The sequence below is a fragment of the Lepidochelys olivacea genome (genome assembly GCF_965140295.1).
Source record: "Lepidochelys olivacea isolate rLepOli2 genome assembly, chromosome: 8".
NCBI classification, from domain to species: Eukaryota; Metazoa; Chordata; order Testudines; family Cheloniidae; genus Lepidochelys; species Lepidochelys olivacea.
In genome coordinates this window covers 18,778,624-18,804,532 of record NC_140418.1, presented here as the reverse complement: position 1 = coordinate 18,804,532, position 25,909 = coordinate 18,778,624, and the positions used below count along the sequence as shown (strand labels likewise).

The 25,909-nt window shown below is 43.9% G+C and overlaps 1 protein-coding gene across 9 annotated transcripts in view; it reads right to left on the bottom strand.

Annotated features, from left to right (window-relative positions):
• Nucleotides 1–25,909, bottom strand: part of STK32A (serine/threonine kinase 32A) — a 92,337-nt gene extending 66,428 nt beyond the window's left edge. The window contains exons 1-4 of one of the 9 annotated variants that reach the window (XM_084637275.1): nt 25,833–25,909; nt 25,150–25,218; nt 21,020–21,107; nt 19,873–20,047 (exon numbers count right to left, since the gene is read on the bottom strand). In XM_084637275.1, the coding sequence (XP_084493401.1) occupies nt 19,873–19,924 (52 nt within the window). In that variant the 5' untranslated portion in view covers nt 19,925–20,047; nt 21,020–21,107; nt 25,150–25,218; nt 25,833–25,909. Of the gene's footprint in view, nt 1–19,872; nt 20,048–20,257; nt 20,590–21,019; nt 21,108–25,149; nt 25,219–25,406; nt 25,749–25,832 lie in introns of those variants that run through there. The other 8 variants (XM_084637280.1, XM_084637279.1, XM_084637272.1 and 5 more) reach the window with 8 other exon arrangements.

Sequence of the window (25,909 nt, the reverse complement as noted above, 5' to 3'; positions counted from 1 at the left end):
CAGACACATTCTCTCCCACCAAGGGTTCACACATGATAACAGCCAGAAATAAATTCATTTTCTCCAGGATACACTGTCTCGGAGTTGAAACAAGGGAATCTCACTATGGTAACAGGACAGACACAGACTGACATGAAGCTACAGCTTTGCTGTACACAACAGTACAAAGAACTCAGAACGCCATCAAAATTTAGGTCCCAGCTTAACCTCATACTTTTAAAACATTGTTCATATAGAAATGAACATGTTTTCCAAAGACAGAAACTAACACAGCAGTAACGTAAACTGGGCCTCTTTCACGACAAACAACATGTTACATAGAATTCACCATACATCAGACATCAGGTCAGGTATTGGCTTCCAGCATTGTTCAATATATGATACTCCAGAGAAAGGGTGAAAACACCCATAACACATCTGGCCAGAAGTGTGAAACTAGAAGTGTTGGTGGCGGTAAATTTCTTCTTCTCTCAAGAGACTGAATGTACTTACGCTAAATGAGTATCTACAGAGAACAATCTATAAGGTAGATGAACAAAGAGACCTTTTTCATTGCTACTGCTTCTTCTTCTAGGGTATCTTGATCTAACTGCACACTCTTCTTTTGTTGCTTACTTAACAGAGATGGATCTAAATCAAACACTTTGACCCAAACGCATACAAGCTTTGGAAACGTCTATGGTTTACAGTGGAACTCCACAGCCTATGTTACACAGGAGGATAGATTCAGTAACGAAGTAGCCATGGGCTAATGGAGCCTGTGCACAGGGGCCCCAACCAATTGGGGGCGGGGGGGTCCCAGAAAAATGGGTGCCTCTGCATCCCAAGCACTCTGTCTGCCTGGCGTTCCTAATGGGGAAGCCCCTGTGCCTTCAACCCCTTCCCCGGCAGGAGCTCCAGACGGGTGGAGTGGGGCAAGCCCCCGTGCCCAAACCCCACTCCCCAGCAGGAGCACCATGGGAGGATGACTGAGGGCGGAAGGGGTGAGGATGGGCCCCCACTTGCTCTGGCCCAGGGTCCCACAAAACCATAATCAATCTCTGGATAGACTACCTGATCATAAGGTTCCTTCTGTCTGTAAAAACTAAAAATCTAAACCAGAAGCCAGTTTTCACAAACTTGCATTCTCTAGCTCCATTTTTTGTATTAAGATTTTCAACTAACACTTTTAACACAAACTATACGGCTAACCCAGCTGAGTGAACGCTAGGTAACATGAAAAGGAGTACTTGTGGCACGTTAGAGACTAAAATTTATTTGAGCATAAGCTTTCGTGAGCTACAGCTCACTTCATCGGATGCATTCAGTGGAAAATACAGTGGGGAGATTTATACACAGAGAACATGAAACAATGGGTGTTACCGTACACACTGTAACCAGAGTGATCACTTAAGGTGAGCTATTACCAGCAGGAGGGCGGGGGGGAGGGGGAAGGGGGAACCTTTTTTAGTGATAATCAAGGTGGGTCATTTCCAGCTAAGTGATCACTCTGGTTACAGTGTGTACGGTAACACCCATTGTTTCATGTTCTCTGTGTATATAAATCTCCCCACTGTATTTTCCACTGAATGCATCCGATGAAGTGAGCTGTAGCTCATGAAAGCGTATGCTCAAATAAATTTGTTAGTCTCTAACGTGACAGAAGTCCTCCTTTTCTTTTTGCGAATACAGACTAACACGGTTGCTACTCTGAAACCTGTCGCTAAGTAACATGACACTTCTGATTTCATTAGGGATGCACATTGTTTCTTACCTATCATTCTAGCCTCTCACACTGGGCTAATCCAAAAATCTTAGGTGCAAACACTAGCAACCAAAATCTGGAACTAAATCCAAATCTTTTAGTCTGGACCCTTGTCTGCATAATCAAAAATCTTAATTCATTTTAGATGCCATCAGACAAGGAACTATTTCAATCATTCCCACTTTGGAGACAGAATTCATATTATAATTAGGCTTGGCAGAAGTTGATTTTTTTTTCAATTTCCACAATTAATATCAATTTTTATTTTAAACAGTTTTAAGCAATTTTAATTTTCACACTTGTGGGAAATTAAGGGGGAGGGCGGGGGTAGGTCAGTGCTGACAACGGGGCTGCAGGGGGCTCCTTGCCCAGCTGAGGGCTCTGAGACACCCAGGCACCCAGCAGAGGAGGCTACGGCCTTTGCCCAGCAGAGCAGAGACCCCTGGCCAGACTGCAGAGGCACACGAGGGCCCAGGTACAGGGGAGGCCAGACCACTGCTGAATGACTTCTGCAGGGGGATGGTCCCTATACTCCCAGCCGGTGAGTGTCTGGGACAGTGACAGAAGGGCTCCACATGGCTCTCTGCACAGCTGTGGAGCCGGTAGCACAGGACCCCTGCAGGTGCAAGGTGCAGGGGATGCTGCACTTGCCAAAAATTATTAATGGGTTCTTTTTTCATTATTTCAGTGTGTCGGGTAAACTGGACGTTTAGCGACAACTAACTATTTAAACTGACTCCTGGTTATAACGTCATGTCAGACAAACGGACTAAGTTCGAGACAGGGAACAGTGTGTACACTGCTATAGCTCTAAAGTGTCTGCTGAAGAATGTGCAGGAAATGCCACTTTAATGTCAGAAGTGGTGGTATTTCATATCTGAACCCGAAGTCCAGGACCAATGTTTAGATAAAACATGGGCAAACTAATAAAGCATAAGAAATGTCCTCACGAAGGACACGTCATCCCTCAAAAGCCTCGTTAAAACCCCATCTGTTAAGCAGCAGTCAAGGATTTAAAGATACTTATCACCCATCCCAGTACAGCTAGAGAAGCAGAAACATATGCTATATAATGGCTTCCATTCCTTCCATCAAAATATACTCATAATTTCCATTACCAGGAGTTTTGTGCATGCACCAATGGGAGAATAGATTTAAGCCGTGTATCTAGAGTACAGTATATACACATACACCTCTCACATTCATGTATGTGCATTTTATAATACTAATACAGTACTGCATTTCTTTGGAAAGTTCCTCCAATTCCTGGCTGTTGGCTTGAACCCAGCCCCAAGTGATAGGTGACAGAAGGCTGTTACCATCTGATGGCTGTTTGGTGGCCTTCGTAGAATGACTTGGACCAGATTAACCCCAGTTACTATTGGAAAGAGGTTCACACTGTGATGGTGCCCCCATAAGGCTTTATGGAAATATGCTTATGACGTTACTGGAATATGTTGTATGATACATATGCCATGTAACATATCTCTGTGAAGGTTATGATCTACTGAATCTATTCATCCTATTTGTATGCATGTATCACTTTTGTATTCAAAGTTATGAATACTGGCTGCAGACTTGCTTGATTTCTAAGTAGCCTTAGTAAGCATTTGGTCAGCTTCTTGAGAAAGGAATGTGCAAGTTAAATGCCTAATCAAGAAGCACTTAACGGACAATGGATCTTGAAGATGCCAATCCACATCTGAGCTTTCCCAGGAATGTGGCTTGGCTGGTAAAAAACTCAGTCATACATGGACATGTGACTTGCCCATATGACTCCAAAACTCCATTTTGTAGCTGGATTCTACACAGGGGGAGGATGGGGTGTCCACCCACAGGAGAAAATCTATTTAGACCCCTGGGAGACCCCTCCATTTGGTCTGGCTGAAGAGTGAGCCTCTCCACCCCCAAGGATACCTGAAAGAAACTGGAACAAAGGACACTACCACTATGGATGTAGAAGCCCTCTACACCAACATTCAACACAAAGATGGACTACAAGCCGTTAAGAACACTATCCCTGATAATGTCACGGCTAACTTGGTGGCTGAACTTTGTGACTTTGTCCTTACCCATAACTATTTTACATTTGGGGACAATGAATACCTTCAGATCAGCGGCACTGCTATAGGTACCCGCATGGCCCCACAGCATGCCAACATTTTTATGGCTGACTTAGCAACGCTTCCTCAGCTCTCGTCCCCTAACGCCCCTACTCTACTTGCACTATATTGATGACATCTTCATCATCTGGACCCATGGAAAAGAAGCCCTTGAGGAATTCCACCATGATTTCAACAATTTCCATCCCACCATCAACCTCAGCCTGGTCCAGTCCACACAAGAGATCCACTTCCTGGACACTACAGTGCTAATAAACGATGGTCACATAAACAGCACCCTATACCAGAAACCTACTGACCGCTATTCCTACCTACATGCCTCCAACTTTCACCCTGACCACACCACACGATCCATCGTCTACAGCCAAGCTCTACAATACAGCCGCATTTGCTCCAACCCCTCAGACAGAGGCAAACACCTACAAGATCTCTATCAAGCATTCTTACAACTACAATACCCACCTGCGGAAGTGAAGAAACAGATTGATAAAGCCAGAAGAGTTCCCAGAAGTCACCTACTACAGGACAGGCCTAACAAAGAAAATAACAGAACGCCACAAGCCGTCAACTTCAGCCCCCAGCTAAAACCCCTCCAACGCATTATTAAGGATCTACAACCTATCCTGAAGGATGACCCAACACTCTCACAAATTTTGGGAGACAGGCCAGTCCTTGCCTTCAGACAGCCGCCCAACCTGAAGCAAATACTCACCAGCAACCACATACCACACAACAGAACCACTAACCCAGGAACCTATCCTTGCAACAAAGCCCATTGCCAACGGTGCCCACATATCTATTCAGGGGACACCATCACAGGGCCTAATAACATCAGCCACACTATCAGAGGCTCGTTCACCTGCACATCCACCAATGTGATATATGCCATCATGTGCCAGCAATGCCCCTCTGCCATGTACACTGGTCAAACTGGACAGTCTCTACGTAAAAGAATAAATGGACACAAATCAGATGTCAAGAATTATAACATTCATAAACCAGTCGGAGAACACTTCAATCTCTCTGGTCACGCGATTACAGACATGAAAGTTGCTATATTACAACAAAAAAACTTCAAATACAGACTCCAGCAAGAAACTGTTGAATTGGAATTCATTTGCAAATTGGATACACTTATCTTAGGCTTGAACAGAGACTGGGAGTGGCTAAGTCATTATGCAAGGTAACCTATTTCCCCTTGTTTTTTCCTACCCCCCCTCCCCCCCGTTCTTGTTAAACGTTCTTGTTAAACCCTGGATTTGTGCTGGAAATGGCCCACCTTGATTATCATACACATTGTAAGGAGAGTGGTCACTTTAGATAAGCTATTACCAGCAGGAGAGTGGGGTGAGAGGAGGTATTTTTTCATGCTTTGTGTGTATATAAAAAGATCTTCTACACTTTCCACAGTATGCATCCAATGAAGTGAGCTGTAGCTCACGAAAGCTTATGCTCAAATAAATTGGTTAGTCTCTAAGGTGCCACAAGTACTCCTTTTCTTTTTGCAAATACAGACTAACACGGCTGTTACTCTGAAACCTGTAACTACAGGGTTGTGAGTGATTACTGGACTCAGACTAGAAGGAAACTAGTCTGTAAAAGGAAGCTTACTGGGTGAGGATTTTATCTGTATTGAGTTTTATTACCATACTAGACTTAGACTTGCGTGTTTTATTTTATTTTGCTTGGTAATACACTTTGTTCTGTCTGTTACCACTTGGAACCACTTAAATCCTACTTTCTGTATTTAATAAAATCACTTTTTACTTACTAACTAACCCAGAGTATATATTAATACCTGGAGGTGTTGGGGGGGGGCAGAAACAGCTGTGCACCTCTATCAGTGTTATAGAGGGCGAACAATTTATGAGTTTACCCTTATAAGCTTTATACAGGGTATAACAGATTTATTTGGGGTTTGGACCCCATTGGGAGTTGGGCATCTGAGTGTTAAAGACAGGCACCCTTCTTAAATTGCTTTCAGTTATGTCTGCAGCTTTGGGGCATGTGGTTCAGACCCTGGGTCTGTGCTGGAGCAGACTGGAGTGTCTGGCTCAGCAAGACAGGGTGCTGGTGTCCCAAGCTGGCAGGGAAAGCAGGGGCAGAAGTAGTCTTGGCACATCAGTTGGCAGTTCCCAAGGGAGCTTCTGTGATCCAACCCATGACACACATCACAAAAAACACCCCTACAATTGGAAATAACCAACCTATGTGTTCGAAGTTTTAGCAGAGAGGCCAAGGAATGGGTGGGCTTGGAAACAGGGAGGGATTTTCATTATTTACGTGTAATACGGTAGTGCCTAGAGACCCCCAACTGAGATAAGGGCCCGTTGTGCTAGGTACTATACATACAGATAGTACAATACAGTCCATACAGGTACACAATCTTGTGTTAGTGGGGCTTGCACTAGCATGCTAAAAATAGCTGTGTAGACATTGCGACTTGGGCTGGAGCTCAGGCTCTCAAGCCTGGGGGGTCGGGTGTGAGCCCCGCTACCACAAGCCTGTGGACCTAGGCTGAGAGCTAGAGACTCCCAGCTGCAGTATAGACATGCCCTAAGTGACTTGTTCAAGGTCACATAGGAAGGTTGTAGCAGAGCAGGGAACTACACCCAGCTCTCCAGAGCCCCAGTCTAGTGACTTCACATCTCTGTTCTGCAAAATTCATCATTTTGACTGGGTGGGTATTCTCAAGCCACTCGTATTCTTAGCAAAACTGAAGACCTTTTAGAATAATTAAATACTGAACTATCACAATACAGAAACTCTGCTAAATGACTGCACAAGTAGATACAACTCTATAGATGCATGCATTTGGATGCATGTTATTTATACTCACATCTTTCTTACAAATAGATGTTTATTTCCTGAACAACAGGAGTAACGATGTATTGTTATGTGTCACCGTTTGACAAATGTACATTCCATCATACAGGAAATATTAAAAAGATCCCTTTGTGAATGAAACCCCAGAAGAGAGACGCCATTAAGGAATTCTGGTTACTCGTTAGGAATTATCAGAATGGAAAATCCTCCCCTTTATCAACCAAGTTATTTACAGAATGCCCTTCCCAGCACAATGGATCCCTGGGTGCTGTTAAAAGCAAAATAAAAAACCCATGAGGATATTATGATAACAAAATGGTACGGGTTGCTGGAGTGAGTAAAAGTCATATACAATACTGGTTTGTCACTGTGGCTTGACAGTGGGACTCTTACTGTACAACAGACCCAGGTAAGGAACAATTCACATTATTTTATCATCAGCTGAGCAGTGAGTGTGCTTGGTGCAGCACAGAAAGTGATGAGACTGTAGAGTCAGATTCAGATCTGTTACATATGTATAATATTTATATTACATTAGCCCCAGGAGGCTTGGTCAGGATCAGAATCCTGTTGTGCTAGGTGCAAAAAACAAGAGACAATGCCTTCCCCCAAACAAGTCCCAGAAATATGTACTCCAAGTCCTGCGCTAATTGCTGATCAACAAACATGGAACTTGCCAGGCTACTGAGCACACACAATGAACGTCCTCGTAAAAGTCTTTCAAACCACCATTTTAATGTATTCATGGGGTCACCAGCACCTTTCTTCTTTAAACGTCTTGGCATCTGGCACCGGGTACTAATTGACATTTATCACTGATGTTGTCAGGCTAGCAGTACCAAGGGATACATTATTAATGCTATTTAGGCCAATGTACAGAATGAGCTATTTCTAGAGATAGAAACAAACAGACGGGTTTCTTCTGAATGAGTCCATTAGTTAAACAACACAAAACACAAACAAATCAAACCCCCTTTCCTCCACCTACGAGCTCAATAAAAAATGACCTTGTTTTAAAAGAACTCCATCCAGAAACCTTTCAAATACTTGACTCTTTATCATCTGCCTCTACAGTTAGTTGATGCTTTTGGAATGATGATGATCCAGGAATATAATATTTGTCCAACAATCAGTGCCTGATTTCAGGTCAAAGTCCGTAACGCTCCTCTCTCCAGAAGTATGTAACATTCCTCTCTCCAATAGTGACTGAACAGTAGTTATTGATCTTCACTAAGGGTTCCCTACGCTATGAAACAGTCTCCCAGCCAAATCCTTTCCTCTCTAGCTCTCTGCTGACTTCTTGTCCACTCCCAACAACATGCTTTTCCAAATCTCCCCAGGGACTACAGGAGTGATCAATCTAGGTACCAGTAATTATCCATCCATCTGTGATGGGCTGCCCCCCCTTTCAGGGTGCCACCTGATATATTGGGGTACCACTGAGCCCACCTGTTCCACCAGCCTGGGCTCCTTCACCTGTCCTGCTAAACCAAAGCCCTCAAAACTGTATTGTCTTGCACTGCACAGAAATCTGTACAGAGTATACTCATGAAAATCACCCCCTCCCTCAATGTGGAGGAAGATATGCACAGCTTTTTGCTCCCCAGTTATGAATTGCACTAACAGGTTTACAGAAAACAAAAACAAGTTTATTCACTACAAATTATAGATTTTAAGTGATTATAAGGGTTAGCAAACAGATCAAAGCAGATTACAGAGCAAATAAAACAAACACACACACGAATCTCAATATATTAAAAAAACTGGTTACAAGTAGTAATTTCTCACCTTAAATGCTGTTTTAGGCATTTTTTTCACAAGCAGGACACCTTTTCTAGCCTGGGCTCAGCTCTTCTTCCCCCCCCCCCCCCCAGTCCTTGTTTCTTAGGGTATGTCTTCACTACCAACGTTAAAGCACTGGAAGAAACCCACCCCCACGAGGGGAGAAGCTACCAGCACTGGGAACACGGCTACCAGTGCTGTAGCGCTGTCTACACTGCCACTTTACAGTGCTGAAACTTGCATCGCTCAGGGGGTTGTTTTTTCACACCCCAGAGTGAGAAAGTTGCAGAGCTGTAAAGTGGCAGTGTAGACAAGGCCTTAGATCACGGGTTCTCAAACTGGAGTTGGGACCCCTCAGAGGGTTGCGAGGTTATTACTTGGGGGGTTGCGAGCTGTCAACCTCCACCCTAAACCCCACTTTGCCTCCAGCATTTATAATGCTGTTAAATATATAAAAAAGTGTTTTTAATTTATGGGGGGGGGGTCACACTCAGAGGCTTCCTATGTGAAAGGGGTCACCAGTACAAAAGTGAGATCCACTGCCTTAGATGTTCTCCGCAGTCATCCTGGGCAGGGATTCAGTGAAGAATGGACGACCAAGATTAACTCATTTCCCATATGGCAGGAATACTTTGTTTCCCAGTTTGGTCCCCACCCCCTATTAGTGGAAAAGTACTAGTAGGCCAAGATGGGATCCAGTACCAGGTGACATGATCACATTACCCTGCAGAGTCAAAGCAGTATCCCAGGAAGCTTCTCAGGAAGGTGGGAGATTAGTAAATTCAAAGTCCTATTGTTCTCCCTAACAGCCCATCCAGGCTGATTGCATTTTGTCTGGTGGGCGTTCCCCAGATGCAAACACTTTTGTAATTGATACACAGTCAATATTCCTAACTTTGGATACAAGAATGATACATGCATTGTGATACAGGCAGGCCAGGAAGCAGTGGGAGAGTGCTAGAGGGCAAATACATAAAATCAAGGCTAATTAAGGTGTGGTTCCCTGTAGACTAGGGAAGGTGGCTTGCAGGTTAATTGGAGCACCTGCAGTCAATTAAGGCCCTGTTAGGAACCTAATAAAACCCCCTGCTTCAGGTATACAGAGGAAGAGGAGAGGACTGGAGCTTAGAGGTGTGCTGTGAGACTTGGAAAATCAGAGACCCAAAATAAGGGGGATCCTGCCCAGTAGGGGAGGGAGACAGACTTCCTTCCCCAGCATCTAAGGACTGCAAGTACCCTACCCAAGGGGGAAGAGAGTAAGAACCCACAGGGGTTGAAAGGGGCTGGGGCTCAGAGTGAGGAGCAAACCCAGACCCCTTCCCTCCTTTACCAGCTTCCTGGGCCACTAGTGAGGCCATTTATGCCCCAAGAACAGAGGCAAGGGGGTGGTATTTTAGCTTCCCACCAAGAAAAGCAAGGACCCACCAGCCTAAAATCGGTCATTTGTCAGAGCATAGAAATAGGATAATCATATTCAGTAAATCATAACCTTTCCAATGATATCTCACAAGACCCAACTGGCATAAAACACATCTTAATTAAGCTATATTCATATCATAACACTATCTCTATGAAAAATATGGGGCATAGTGTCATACTATCCATTTTTAATCTTCCTAGGGTGCAGGGCTGGATATCAGGCCATCGTTTGCTAACCACATGAAAAGTCAATGTTGTAAAATGATGAATGATTCACCCTTAAATCCATTAGTTTGAGTTTTTGCCCTGAATTCAGCGTTTCTCCTTATTCCTCATCTCTAACCTGATTTGCTTGGGATTATCCTACATCTCCACGATCTCCTACTCTGTGAAACTGCATTCAGTGTACCTATTTTTTGGTTCAGCCATGCCTTGGACTGAACATTTACAAAGTGATTTTCAAAATTAGGTGCATGGGAAAAATGCATGCATAATTGTGCACCTTATTTGTGCTAGCAATGAATATGTCGGGTACCTGCTTGAACATACAGCCAGCAGCATACCTAAGGGTCCATCTGCATACACTCTTTCTCAATCTATGTATGCAATCAGAACCACTGCATATCCCAGTTAGCCATGCAATTCAACATGCATTCTAATGGGGTGTATATTATTGCAAAAAATGACATTGACATTTTGTGGCCCATCACATTTTCCATGCCTCAGCTTCAATTTTATGGCAGGTGAGTCCTTAATGGAAGGTGGGATCTGAGGACCAGTTTATGGCAAGGACTGTCAACCCCTGGTCCATAAAACATTTACTGTTTGTCCACAGAGTTTGGCAGGTATGTGATGCTGGCTTTCATTGTTTGCAGCTGCTACTTCGCATTAAGAGTCCCAAAGCATATATTAAATGCTTTCCTAATATCACTTGTCCATGTCAGTAAAGGCCATAGCTAACACAGGGATTGGAAATAGGGAAGAGACAGTCCATAAGATCAGAAATGAGAGGGTAAGTGTCCATGAGATGTCTGTATTAAGGCATGGGCCACACAATGAAAGTTTGAGAACCTCTGTGTTATAAGGATCACTTTCCTACAGTTGTGATAGGTGCCAGACAAATCGCTGAGAGCTAGATTCTGCCACTCTTACTCATGCTGAGTAGTACATTACTCCAGAAACAGACCTACTGAAATCAAGGTAACTACTCACAGAGTAATGTATTACTCTGGTGTGTGAGTAAGGGTGACAGAATCTGTCCTTAAATAAATACAATTTATAGGCAAGTCATTGGATTTAAGTACTTGCCAAGAGTAATTTATCACGCAATTGACATTCAGGGTCTTTCAACAGCTCTCCTGTTAACTGAGCCCAAAAACATTTGCAGGAGAATATATCTGAGCAAGCAATTACCTGATGTGCAGATGCAATTAGGACCCAATACTGTGAGATGCTGAGTTCCTCCGCACCTTGAGCTCCTAATGACTTCAAGGAATATTTTTTTTATAGTGCCCCAAAGTTGCTGGGCCCTTTACAGCACAAACACACAGTGCCTGCCAGAAAGGACTTACAACACAGAAGTGGTGATGCTACATCTCCATGATGTTAAGGTTAACAAACATCACAGAGAGGATGGGAGGAGGTAGAACAAAGGTTACAGCAATGAGGCAATCCAAAGCCATACTGTCTTTCTATTGGCTTCAGTAGGCTGAAGATCAGATCCTCAATGAGACTTAGTGAAAACAAGAACCAACTAATAAACTCCTTTTAAATAACATTATCAAGCATGAGTTAACCTGACAACTAGTAGCTCTGATAGTCTGTTCATTTAAAGATAGTTTTGAATGCTTATTTTATATGAACATTAGACTTATGGGATTCATGCAGATTGTCAAACAACTATCTGCACTTGGCATTAAGTATTACCATTATCATCTATTTGTATTGTGATAATGCCCATAGATCACAATCAGGATCAGGACACCATTGTCCTTGGCACTGCACAAATGGAATGGAAGAGATTGTTGCTCCCCCCAAAGAGCTTATGATTGTAAAAAAATAGATTTAACTAGAAAATGTAATAAAAGACACTGCCCAGCACAAAACATCCAACCAGTTTTACTTGGGGGGAAATAAAAGCACACGTTTTTACAATCTGCTGTTTAGGACAGACCATCCCATATAGGGATAATGATTTTAAAAGTGTCCATGCCACAGTCCCTATTAGAGTCCACATCTGGAGGAGGAATTTTCAGTTCACTTTAAGAGAGGCAGTGAGATGCCCTGGACATGACAGCTGGCTAGGAGACAGGAAGGGCACTTTGGCTCTATTTCTGAATCTGCCATTGGCTCATTATGGACTTGCACTTGCTGAAGTCAATGGAATCATTGTCACTGACTCCAGTGGGCACAGGATCAGATATTATGTCAATTTGGGCAAATCATTTATCTTCTTTGTGCTTCATTTTTACTGACTGTATAATGGAAATAATATCACATGTAAAGTGCTTTGAGAGCTTTGGATGAATGGTTATGCACGTGCACATTTATGATGACGATGCTGTGCAGGTTGTAGCATGATCAGAATCTGCCTGCAAAGAGTATAATGTTATTTTTTAAGTTACGCTCCTCAACTCACACCATAGCAGTAGTACTTTTGATTTGCCATTCCAGTGTGAATTAAAGCTGTGAAAGCTTCCCTGATCAGGAAAGCATTTACTCACATACTTAACTTTGGTTTCAGAGTAACAGCTGTGTTAGTCTGTATTCGCAAAAAGAAAAGGAGTACTTGTGGCACCTTAGAGACTAACCAATTTATTAGAGCATAAGCTTTCGTGAGCTACAGCTCACTTCATCAGATGCATATCGTGGAAACTGCAGCAGACTTTATATATACACAGAGAATATGAAACAATACCTCCTCCCACCCCACTGTCCTGCTGGTAATAGCTTATCTAAAGTGATCATCAGGTGGGCCATTTCCAGCACAAATCCAGGTTTTCTCACCCTCCACCCCCCCACACAAATTCACTCTCCTGCTGGTGATAGCCCATCCAAAGTGACAACTCTTTACACAATGTGCACGTGCACATGCCAGCTCCTAGATGTGCTTGCTGCACGTGCACATTGTGTAAAGAGTTGTCACTTTGGATGGGCTATCACCAGCAGGAGAGTGAATTTGTGTGGGGGGGTGGAGGGTGAGAAAACCTGGATTTGTGCTGGAAATGGCCCACCTGATGATCACTTTAGATAAGCTATTACCAGCAGGACAGTGGGGTGGGAGGAGGTATTGTTTCATATTCCCTGTGTATATATAAAGTCTGCTGCAGTTTCCACGATATGCATCTGATGAAGTGAGCTGTAGCTCACGAAAGCTTATGCTCTAATAAATTGGTTAGTCTCTAAGGTGCCACAAGTACTCCTTTTCTTTATACTTAACTTTCAGCAACTGCTTCAATCCCATTGAGTTCAATGGGACTTAAGCACATACTTTAAATGTTTTTCCTGAAGAGGGAAAGATTTTAGCACATACTTAAGTGTTTTCCTGAATTGGGGCCTATGCCTGGAGAATCCTCCCCTAAACAGGGAAATCCTTTAGCTTTCTGCCATGTCTCCCACCCCTCACAGTGTTTATGAATAGTTCTAGTATATTTAACCTAGGGGTTCTCACACTGGGGGTCAGGACCCCTCAGGGGGTATCAAGGATATTACATTGGGGGTCGCGAGCTGTCAGCCTCCACCACAAACCCCGCTTTGCCTCCAGCATTTATAATGGAATTAAATACATAAAAAAGTGTTTTTACTTTATAAGGGGGGGGGGGTCACACTCAGAGGCTTGCTATGTGAAAGGGGTTACCAGTATAAAAGTTTGAGAACACTGATTTAACCCTTTGAGATGTGACATTAACAACTGAAAATGCTTTTCTCTTGTCCACAGATGAAAAGAAAGTAATTACTAACATACAAATCAAATTCACTGAACTTTTTGACCCTTGCATGGCATGTGGCAACAGTGCTTCACATCTGGAAAAACCCAACTCCATTTGCCATATAATGGATCTGCACATCTAAGCTGAATGCCCTGTCAGCTTTCATCCATTACAACCAGCCACATTCCAGACAAACACTGATGCTCCTCTCATAGGAAAGCACCTGTCCTGAAAGATTAATGGCAGCTAGGACAGTTGCTTTACAGAGGGTACTGCGTCTCTTACTAATGTATTTAATTTTCAGTTAATAAAAGTGTCCATCAGCAAAGCCAAATGGCTCTGATGTTGTGCAAGGCGTCTCAAATCCATGGGAAATGAATGAGACCCAGCTAATGCAATAGGTCTCTTTGTCACCAACAATCTCCCAGCCATGCCACTCCAAGGAAGGCCAGGGGAAAAGTGAAAATCAGCCACCTATATATACTGCAGAGTCAGTGCTGGCAGTTATTTATGACTGAAGCCAATACTGAGCGTTCGAATGTACAGCAATAAGAGGTGCAACCTCCAGGAGAATCTCAAAATGGAGTTTGTCTTCCATTTTTTCCAATTACTTTAATGCAAAATAACCAACAGCAGTTTAATAATAATCAGGGAGTGAGGCCAGCAGCCAGTTTAGCCCAAGTACAGGTTACTGTTGTCCGTGTACTTACTCAGCATTTATTATGACACCAGCAATCCGGTAAGCAATAATGGAAGTCATGTATCAGACTTCATAACATTTGGAGGACATCATCATAAATCCATTCCCTGAGCGAGCTCAGAGAGTGAAATCCTGTCTTAGACACAGCAAACAGAGGGTAGGGGAATGGCATGGTAGCAGCCATAAACTGGGGCTGCAGAATCAGGGAAGGATGGCTCAGGTTAGTGGAGGGGAATACACTGCTGGGTGTAGTTGCTCTTGCTTTAAAAAGGAACAGCGTGTCAGCACTTGGGGTGCATTGTACACTGCAGCAAGCACACCTAGGAGCTGGCAGGCCCCAGGCAGCTCCATGTCCTCGAGTCCAGGGCGTGTTAACTGGTGTACAACCAACGTTCCTCTCCTAGTGCTCTCCGGAGAGCCAGGCAGGCATTCTGCCCTATTGCTGTGCAGCAAGGCAGGCCAGTATTCCCCAGCTCCCCATTTCCACACTGTGCCAGGGTGAAACAGCTGGAAACGGCTAAGGACTGCTTGCCTGACAGGTTCAGCAGGGGACTAAAGGAAGGGCTGTATCCTTTTCAAGGAGGTGAAGAGAGACTCTCGGAGCCCTGCAGTGCCCAGGGCCCAGACCTGTTTTCTGTTACTTCGTGAATTTGGTGTTTGAATGGTAGATTGTGCTCTGAGGCACAGGCCTGAAATAGACTTGGGGGTGGCACTGGTTTCTGCTTGGGCTCCAGCACACACCCCTGCTCCCTATTTCTCTAGCTAGCTAAGGAATGCCCATCTGAGCATACAGTACAGCCCATCAACACCATTCCTGATAACCAGAAAAGGGAGTTCTGGCTGCAGGAGCTCCCTTCACCCGAGACCAGGGCATGCGACCCCCATAACACTTCCATCCTTTGCCAGCCTCCACAGAGCTCCGACCCAGGCCCACAGGGTTACAGAGCGAGAGCTGCCACCACACTGTGAAAGCAGATAAGGGAATTGCAACTACGGCTGCAACCAGATGCTGTACCTCCTGACTCAGTGGGATCAGAGGACTAGCAGCAGGCTGCTGATTGGACACCAGTTTGTATGTAGTTTCCTGTTCCTTCTCTACCCCTTGTCTGAGCAACTAGTAAACAAAATTGTTCCAACCATTCCAGTATTTTTAATATTTTGCTGTCTTTCATCATGCATAAAGAATATGAAAGGTTATTGTGAGTGTTATCGAAAAGGCACTTCAAAGATTTCATTTTGCAACTGATAAATATCAAATATATTTCATAAGATGCTGAACCAAACTGAAAACTTCCTGTGGAAGTCAAAGTTTGCTAGGATAAACTGAGCATTTTAATGATTAAGTACTGTAATCTTTCAGGTTTCAGAGTAGCAGCCGTGTTAGTCTGTATTCGCAAAAAGAAAAGGAGCACTTGTGGCACCATGCATCCAATGAAGCGAGCTGTAGCTCACAAAAGCTTATGCTCAAATAAATTGGTCCGTCTCTAAGGTGCCACAAGTACTCCTTTTCTTTTTGTGATCTTTCAGTATTTGACCAGTATTTATCGGTCTAGGCCAGTAGCTTATATGACGCATCACCAGTATTTTATGAATTGTATTTATTTATGTATTGCATTTAATGCAGCCATGTGAAAGCATATAGGGCAGTTAATAAACTGACTCTCGCTGTGCATCAGGAAGTTTATGGGACAATATTTGAAAGGCTGCATCTATAATCATAGCAGCACCAAGGCAACTGTCTCTCAGCGCTAATATTGGGATAATGCGTGCTCATGTTCTGTAACATCAGCCCTGAGCTCTAGTTTCATGGTGACAACTAGTACAGTGGCCTGGAAGTGCAAAGTTATCAAGAACCTCCAACGAGGATGCTGACACCCCTGAAGCAGCTTTCCCACCAAGTCCAAAGCAGGCAGGCAGGGAAACGCCCCGTCCTCAAGTTGTTTTGTTGGATCATATTAAAGAAGTTCTGTATTAAAATCACAAATGAGTTTGATTCCCCAGAGTTTAAATTCCAGGGTATTACTAATTAAGAGGTCTCTTGGTTTTTGGTACTGTTTCTCTCCCTCTGTGTGTGAAACTTGCAAGCTGCTAATTGTGTTAGTACATTCTAAGACAGAGTCTGTTCTCAAAGCAATTCACAGAGAGAGAGACTCAAAGCAATACTCTAACAACAGAAACAGCCCCCAGAGACTCCCCGCCCTTTTGTTGTATTAACAATTGTGATTAAAATAGACATAGAGGATGTCTGTGGATGGATGCTTGGTGTGGATAATAACTGAATGATCAGGGAGGTGCCAGCCTAAGAATCCAGTGTCCATCGGCTGAAGAAGGCGTCAAGTGGAAATAACCAGAGGACCCCCCCCCCCCCCGGAGGGCAGACTGGAATCCACCCAACAGCCTCAAGAATGGGAGAACCAAAGAACAAGAGAACATCTTGGAGCCGTCAGGAATGTGCTATCTCCTGATTGATTCAGCAACAGCATGATGAAGCAATTCCCATAGACTGGCATAGGAAGAAATTCCTATAAAAATAGACTCTAAAAAGTGAGAACTTTGGGGTCTGATTCTGCAAACCAACTTCCAGGAGCATCAGATGAGCATCTGACAAGGCCCTGCTCCCTCCTCATGTCCAGGCCACCTGGCCAGTGGCTTGGCATGAGCAACTCTAAGGCTGGTAACTATGATAACAACCTTGCAGAACCTGTGTGTGTGTGTTTGTATGAATGAATGTGTGAATAAATATGAGATTGAATGGAATGTTATAGCTATAACTAACTGCTTACTATGATTCTTTCTGTATTCACAATAAATGTGGTATTTTGCCTTTTTTCCCTTTAATAAGATCCTGCTGGTTTTTATTTTATTGGTATAACAGTTTTCCCACCACCCTTCAAACCAGCACTGCTCACGATTGGCGACTCCAGCACTCCTCGTGATTGCCAACCCCACAAGAAGCTCTCTTACCATTTCCAAAACCCTGCAGTTCTCACCCTCAAATCACCAGGGGATTCTCCTGGCACTTCTCAAAACCACTGGCTCCCAAGGGGAGGATCACTCTTCAAATGCCACCCTCAGGTGGACATTATAAGCCATTTGGTAGTTGGGAAAGGCAAGTGAAGTCATAGCTGGTGTGTGCAGTCAGAAGGCATGAATGGCCTTTGCTTATCCAATAAGTTTGGGTGATCAGCGATTACAGAACAGGGGCTGTTCTGTAGATCTCAGAGTCACATTTCATTCTAGGTATCTTGTTCATGTTGAACTTTTCTATCCCATTGAAAATTGAGGTTACTGACAGCCTGATAATTAAAGAGCCTGAACTGGAGGAAGGTGGAAGAGAAGACCTTTCTTCCTAGAAGGTTGAGTCTCTTGTATCCCTTATCAGAGGAAGTAGCCTTTGAGTGCTCTTGCTTGGGCCGCTTTGTAGCCCCCTGTACCACCAGGGAGTTTGACGGAGGGTGAGAAAACAAAAACTGTTCCCCCTGGGATGGGACAAAGTAGCACTTCTTAGCCCTCTGAGGAGTGGGAGCACAAGAAGCAGGGCTGTGCCAGACCGCCTTTGCTAGATCCATGATGACCTTGTTGATGGGGAAGGACACTGTGGGATGGGAGGGCTGCAGAATGTCTAGTAAACTGTGCTGAGGATCCTGAGTTTCCTCCAGCTGGATTTGTAGCTCTGCCATTACCCTTTGCATGAGCTCTTGGTATTGTTTAAAGTCATCCAGCAGAGATGGAGAAGATGGAGAAGCTGCCTCATCCAGTGATAATGATGGGATTGATCCTGGAACCATCGGAACTGTCAGATCCTTCTTCCTCCTCCAAACACTCCATGGTTGCATATGGCCAGGCAATTGCAAGCAGGATTTGTGCATTGAGCCTGGGTGTCTGGGGTAGGGTTCCCATGATCCCCAATACTGGCAATAAGATGGATCCACTAATGGAGAGGAGACCCCACAGTATAGGGTACCACCTGTCCCTTGGCCAGTTGTGTCTGGTTGGGGGTTGGAACCCTCATCTTCTAGCGCTTCTGTCTGGGGCCACCTCTCCTCAGTGCTGCAAAGAATCCTGTGGAGCCGCTGACTGATTGGAAGCAAAGGCCAGATCATCACCAGCAGGATCAAGAGTACTGAGGACTGTGTTTCAAGGCTGGTGGGCGGAATGGGAGAATGACTGTCTCCTTGTGGCAGACTCCTCCTCTGGTGTAACAACATCCCAGAATACACATGGACCCAACAGGATCTGTGAATGCGAATGAGGAGGGTAAATATGTCTTCCGGGGAGATGTATGTCTCCGACTGTCCTGGAGTATGAGGAGAGTCCACTGGTGGAGCTGGCTGAGCCGGAGACTCTCTGGTCACCATGGCAGTCAGCTCCCACCAGGGCCATGTTGTTATTAGTACAGCCTAGGTACCCAAAGTGGATGGAAGCACCAGGAGCTGTCTATCCTGAATCTTCACCACCAGAGCCGGTTTTGGAACTGTTCGATACATACCCTTGGGCGCCTCCTTCTCTTGTTGTAAAGATTTAGGTGGGCCTAAGACCTTAGCACCCAGGTGTGCTGGCTTTCCTGAGTCTGACAGGGTCAGGGAAGGATCCCTTCTTTTCCGGGCAATCTTAGACATAGATAACTTGTCCTTATGTCTATGAGAGTGCCCCTTTCTCTCCTCTGAAGCCATCTTTTCAGGCTTAACAGGATTAGCCTCCATTCCTGAGCTCATGCACAGAGGGCACTGCCTGCTTGTTGAGGCTAATCTATAGGGGAGGGTCCCCAGCCCAGATCTGACTGGGCTTCATTGCCTTCTCTATGAGGTGTTTTCTGAGTCTCAGTTCCTGACCTTCAAGAGTTCTGGGGGGAGAAGAGAGACAGATGCTGCATTTGGCAGAAATGTGAGCATCACCCAGGCATGTTAGTCACTCACAGATAAGGTTTGAGGGCAGGAGACAGAGTTTTTGAACCCGAGGACTCTGGGCATAATGCCAGACTTCTTGGGGGGGGAAGTCCCTGGGAAGGGGAAAAAACGCTATATAACTTGTAGTATAGCATACCGTAGATAAACTACTAAAAAAATGAACTCTATGCAATTCTTACAGGAATGACACAAAACGGAGCAGAGGACACTGAAGATTCCAACCCAGACCATGCGGTGGTAAGAAGGAACTCGAGGGATGTCGGCCCACACTGCCCTTTATGCCCAGGGGTGGAAGCCAAAGGAGAGCTGCAATGCAAGTGCAGGACAGTGGACACGGCTCACAAGGAAGTGCGGTGCTTGGTGCACATGCGTATTCCATGTGTGGAATACACATAGGGACCATCTGTGCTGTTTAAACAGAACAGTAAAAAAGTGCTCTTACCCTCTTCATTTTCATCGAAGACCGGTGGCTTGCTGGAGGTGTTTGCGCCCATGGTGAAGTTTGCCCGAAGTTCTCTCGTGCAGTTACATCACCAGCCTGGGACGCATAGCGCTGAAGTTAGCATTACCATCTAGTACTCCCTCAGAAGATCTGTGGAACTTTCTATGTGTAAAACCTGGGGAAAGAGAAAAGAAGCAACTCGCCATCATTGTCACAGACAAAGGAACATTGCAAATTCATCGCCACACGTTTGCCAGGCTGTTAACGTATGATGTCGAAACCAAGTGAGTCTCAGAAAAGAGAAGAACATCATTATTATTCTTGATCAGCAGCCCCTCACAACTAATCAATATCAGGGCCCCATTGTGCTAAGTGCTGTACAAACCCAGAGGAGTACACGTCAAGGATCCAACTGTGCGTCCTTCTACTGCTGAGCCCTCACTCCAAGGAGTAGTTCCATTGACTTCAGTTAGTCTCCTCACAAGGGTAGATGCTCATCACCATGAGTAAGGGTTGACAACTGGGCCCCAAACGAAAGTTAAGTTTGCATATAAACCTTAATAAACATGTTACACAGGCTTCATGCCATACGCCCAATGAACCTCAAATTTCCATTGGCTACAGTAGGATTTGACAGTGCACTGGGAGCGTAGGATCAGGCCCACAGTCTCTTTAACATTATTCTAAGTCTGCTGGCTGCATATGTTACTATGCCAGGGAGGTAAGTTGTAACACTGGGTTCTTACATACAAAAAAATGTAAGATCCTTGCCTCTATATAGTGTTTACTGAAAATGCAATCTAATAGCATGTGTGAAAGAGAATGAAATAAAGAACTTTATGGCACAGGAAAGACTGGGTGGGGCTGAGTGAACACTAAAAACAATTCCACAAATAATCACTGTGCATTTTTAGGGCTGTGAGTAATGTGAGTAGGGAATCAGAATCTGGCCCTCAATGAATTTGCTTCAGCCATGCCTCAAGTATTTGCTTCCCACACACCTTCATGCAATCAAGTTTTACTGCGTGAAAGTTCATGGGAACTGAATTTCAAAGTCACGCGTTTTAAGTTACCAGGAGTGAGAAGACAAACTGGAAGTAATGACATTCTCAATTCAACCACGGGAACAGAAATAATACCATCTCACCTGTCTGACCAGTCCCAACTAGCCAACACAGCTCAGATAGCAAATACTCACAGCTGTCTGTGTCAAGTCAGAGAGTTAAAAGAACCTCCTAAAAAATAATAAAATTCCTTCAATTAATGAATAAATTAGAGGAAATTGCAAATTAGCTCATGGCAAATGATATACTCAGTTTAGGAATTACATAAGGTTACAGATTTCTTTACCCTTAATAAATCCACTGTAAAATTTGATTTTCAATTACAGTGGGCATGGTTATCCATTACTGACTAATTATGAATGTCAAATAAATTTACTGTGGGCATGGTCATCCATTACTGACTATTTACGAATGCCAAAGAAATTATTCTTTCAACTTCCTTCACAGAAATATTTTAACTTATTCATATTTATCTTCTGTAGCTCCAATTCCATTATGTCTGTTACTTAAGGGTATGAGTGTGTGTATGTGGGAGGGGCGGGGGTAACTAGAAAACACTATCTTAATGAATAATCCCACTTTAAATCTTCATAGAACTTCACACCCTGACCTCAACATTCTTTGCAAATATTAATTGTTCATCATAAACCTCTCTATATATTTTACAGATGAGAAACTGAGGCACAGAACATTTAGGCCATTTGCTTAAAAATCACACAGCAAGCTAGATGCAGGGCCAGGAACAAAACCCCCAAGTCCTGAGTCTCAGACCCTCTACTGTAATCATTAGGAACTCAATTCATTATTCTTTTGGTAGCCAGAGTTCCCACTGCAGATAATGAGAGTTCTAGGGTGACAGGATGAGCCACAGATGATGTTATAATTCACCTACTGGACAGCTCATCCTTTACGTGTTTACATATAGACCATTAATATAGGCTTATTTTTATATAAGCACCTCAAGCCACACACACACACAGAGAGCGCTTATTCCCTGTCATAGGTAGATATTGTACAGAGATTAAAATGAGGGAATAACAGTGTACAGGTCCATCCATGGGTGGGAGGGTTTCAACCCTGCAAGGGAGGCTTTGCAGGCGATTCAGATTTTTCTGTGACCATTTAAGGGTAGAACACAAGCTAATTAAAAAAATGGGAACTACCCTTTATAAGCAGAACTAACAGGTTGATTCAGCAAGCAACATGCTTTAATTAAAAGTGGCAAAACTCTCAGTATTGCAACATAAAAAAGGAAGGATCATTAAAACACAATACACGGAGGTCAAAGGAAAGATTATGGATATGAACCTGAAGTCCTTACTCAGTCAAAACTGCCATGGTAGGTCAATGGGACTTGTATCCGAGTAAGGACTGCTGGATCAGATGCTAAAATGGTTAACATTTTATTCAGATGCTAAAATGGTTAACATTTTATTCATGTGGTCTTCTTTGGACAGATGTAAATCACTGAAAACGGAGCACAGCCAGGCAGCGCTGTGGTGCAGGAGCAGACCCAACAAGGTGGGAAGAGGGTGCTGATCATACGCAGCTTGGAAAGGAGACTACAGAACAGAGTGAGATGAACGCTACAGCAAACAGAGAAAGACAAACACAGAGGAGGTTTCTTTCCAAGACTGGCTTCATGAGTGGGGCTTGATTGTGGGAGTGGGGCTTGTTTTATTCATCTTCAATCAATAAAGATATTTGAAACAGAGAAAGAAGGGCAACCAGCTCCTATGACCTTGACCCATGTGGTTTGTCTCCTCTGACTAAGCTTTTGACTCCCTCCTGGCTGTGAGTTCTCTCTCACATAAACAAACACACTAGCTCACCTCTCACCAACCCATCCTCTTTCCTGCCCGATTCCATTTTCCCTGCAGCTTCACACTCCAGCTTCTTCTCGCTAACTTTTGTTTTTCTTTCCAAAGCTTAGCGATGCAATAGCACAAACTTTCAGCCAGCCTCAGACCCTGAGTCAGGAAAGGTTAACGCTAAGAATGTGCGGAAGTCCCCTTGAAGTCAAAAGTTAAGCAAGTGTTTAAGTCTCTCCCGACTTGAGAGCTGACTTAAATGGGCCCAAGCCACTCATTTTAGTTTGGGATTTTTAACATTCTGAATTTTGGAGTTGGAAGTATCAGTTCTAGGGGATGGATTCAACCCATTCTAAAGAAACTGGCGATTTGTGCAATTCAGATCTGGATCTGCAATTGGATTCCAACCCACTCCTCCCCTTTGTAGCAGGAGATTTTATTTGGGTTCATCTTTGACCTTAAAGCCAGATTCCAATAACCTTACTCATGTCAAAGAGTGCTTTACTCCATGAGTAATCTCACTGGCCTCCACAGGATGACTTGTCGAGAAAGGTACCATTTAATGTCAGTAATGGTAACAAAATCTGGCAGTTAATAGTACTTTTTCTAAAATATATTTTATTTCCCTTTCTGAAGTAAAATTATTACAGCATAGGACATGCATTCATCACTGATCCTGTACTACTACAAACTAATCACCATCAGCAATTTAGGAGAGGCTGATCCTGTGAGGTGCTGAGTACCAGTACGAGAGGTTCAGCATCCTCACTTCCCTATGATGTTAACAGGAGTTGAAAGCATTCAGTACCTCACAGGGGATGCCCACACCATGCAGAATCAGGCCCACAATGCATCCCATCTCCATAGCATTTTATAAATTCAAGCTAATGGCAATTCATTTGAACTGCTGCAATTGAACTCTCGCTCAGAGCTCACTTTCACTAGCAAAGAGTGAGAAAGTTTGCTTTTCACAAAAGGCTAAAAATGATGCAAACTATTTAAAAAAACTCTGAACCCCAAGCGCTCATTTCACAGGGCTGAAAACATCTCCAATAATAAAACAAATCAGAGCATGATTTCTGCTGCTGTCTTTAAACTGAACAGGCTGAGGAATCACTCCAGACCTTTAACATATCCCCAAGGGCAACTCTTTTCCCCCTACAGAACTTACTCTCTGAGCAAACAAGAACACATCAGAAGGATGCTTTGCTCTTACTACAGTAAAAGGCTGCAGTGAGGATAGGTACTTCACATCTACTAATAAACTCAAAACACAGCCTATATGACATTATGTTGTGATAATGGCCATAAAACAGGTTCCCATAGTGATGCCCTCACATTATAGCAAAGCCACCACCAGCAACTGTTAGAGGTCTGTTGCCATATCCTTTATGAGTCCTTGTTGTACTGGAGTTCATAGCTTTTTCATTTACATCTTGGCAGTACCTCCGCAGGACCTATCCAGAGGGACACAGGTCTTGCTTTCAGTTAAGCTGGCTTCAGAGAGGATGTTTGGGGTAAAATGGGAGACTTGGCTGTAATTTATTTAAAATAAAGCCATCCTATGAGAGGATAATCCTTCTACACTTTTTGCTGTTTCCCTTTTTAAATTCACCAAGCATTGCTTAACTGTGAAAATCAGCCACTGATCTTTCCCTAGACCTAGAGCTATGCTAATAGCTTTAGGTTAGCATTAGCCTTCATGATCGAATCATTCACTGTTCCATTACCAGAATGGCAAAGGCTCGAATGACCAGTGCGCCCTATGCCTTGTTAAAAGTAGCACTGGTCATCAGCATGTTTATACGGATGGGAAGGCATCACTTGGATTGCGGGAGGGGGGTCAGGGGACGGTTGACACCAAAGCACCTGCAGACTCATTGTCCTGTCTCCTTTGTTTTCTTTAAGACCAGCTATTTTATCCACAGCCATTAAAAGAAAAAGAAAAGGCACAGCTATTTAACAATTGCTTCAAGGGGTTTAATCTCACAGTGCAAGTAGCACTTCCTCTACAATGGAGCAAGAGCCCCGCAGGATTAAGAACAGGTTTACAGATGTATATGAATAATGAGAATTGCCACAGTTACACTACCTAGAACAGCCATTCAAAAAAGGTTATAAACACACATCCACCAGAACATAAGCCAACCACTGTGTATGGGGGTAGAAGAAAACTTCCCCAGGGGTACATTATCATCTAATTACTAATTAGGGGTTTTTTACATGTTCCTCTGAAGCATCCAGTACTGGACACTACCACAGCTGTGATACAGGACTACATGGACCACTGACTACCCTAAGTTGCTTCCCCCAAAGAAATTACACAGTATTCTGAGCCCCCTTGCAAACACTTAGTCACAGAGAAGAAAGTTCAGAAGGGAGCAGACTTTACTTTGAAGCACCTTTGCTTCTGATCCTGAGCTGTTGCTCCTTCAGCATTCTTCCTTTGCAGCTTCCACGCTTTGAGACATCTGCAATATTCCAGAAAGTGACTAAGATACTGCTGCAAAATGTAAACATTCAAAGCACTAGCCAACTATTACACTGTCGTTCCCCCCCCCCCCGAGGATTTAAAATCATGCTGAAAGCAGATCAGTAAGGGGATGATGCAGTTACTGATGAGAGATCTTACGGAGTCAAAAAAAAAGAAACCACCTACCTTGAGAGAGGGGAGAAAGCAGCAAAGAGACTGAAACAGTAGCCAGGAGTAGGGCAGCAACAACCTGAAGCTGCAGCTCAGGAAAAATAGCAGCTGTGGGCACTGCACTGCTATGCAGTTTGGACAGACGGGGGGAAGGGAGGGAGACAAGTTTCCTTTCTGGGGAGTCTTAGTTTGAGGCAAGTGGACTTGGGATCAGAGCGGAAGAGCCAAGGCTATTGCAGGGAAGTTTCCCTTTGCAGACTGCAGGAGGAGCCTGCAGCTGTCACAAGAGGTAAAATACACCAGAGAGCGGATAGAAAGACATGCAAATGCATGCACACACTGACACAAGGGAGGAAGTAAGGTGGGAGGGGGGAGAGTGGAATAAATGGGGAGTGTTATTAGTGAGGTAAGGCAAAGTGATAGCTCTAGGATGTGGCAAACCTCTGCAACTGTAGTTAATGCTGATCAGATTGGCACCGGTTCTCCAACTGCAGAAGCATCGAAGGCACATTGTGTCG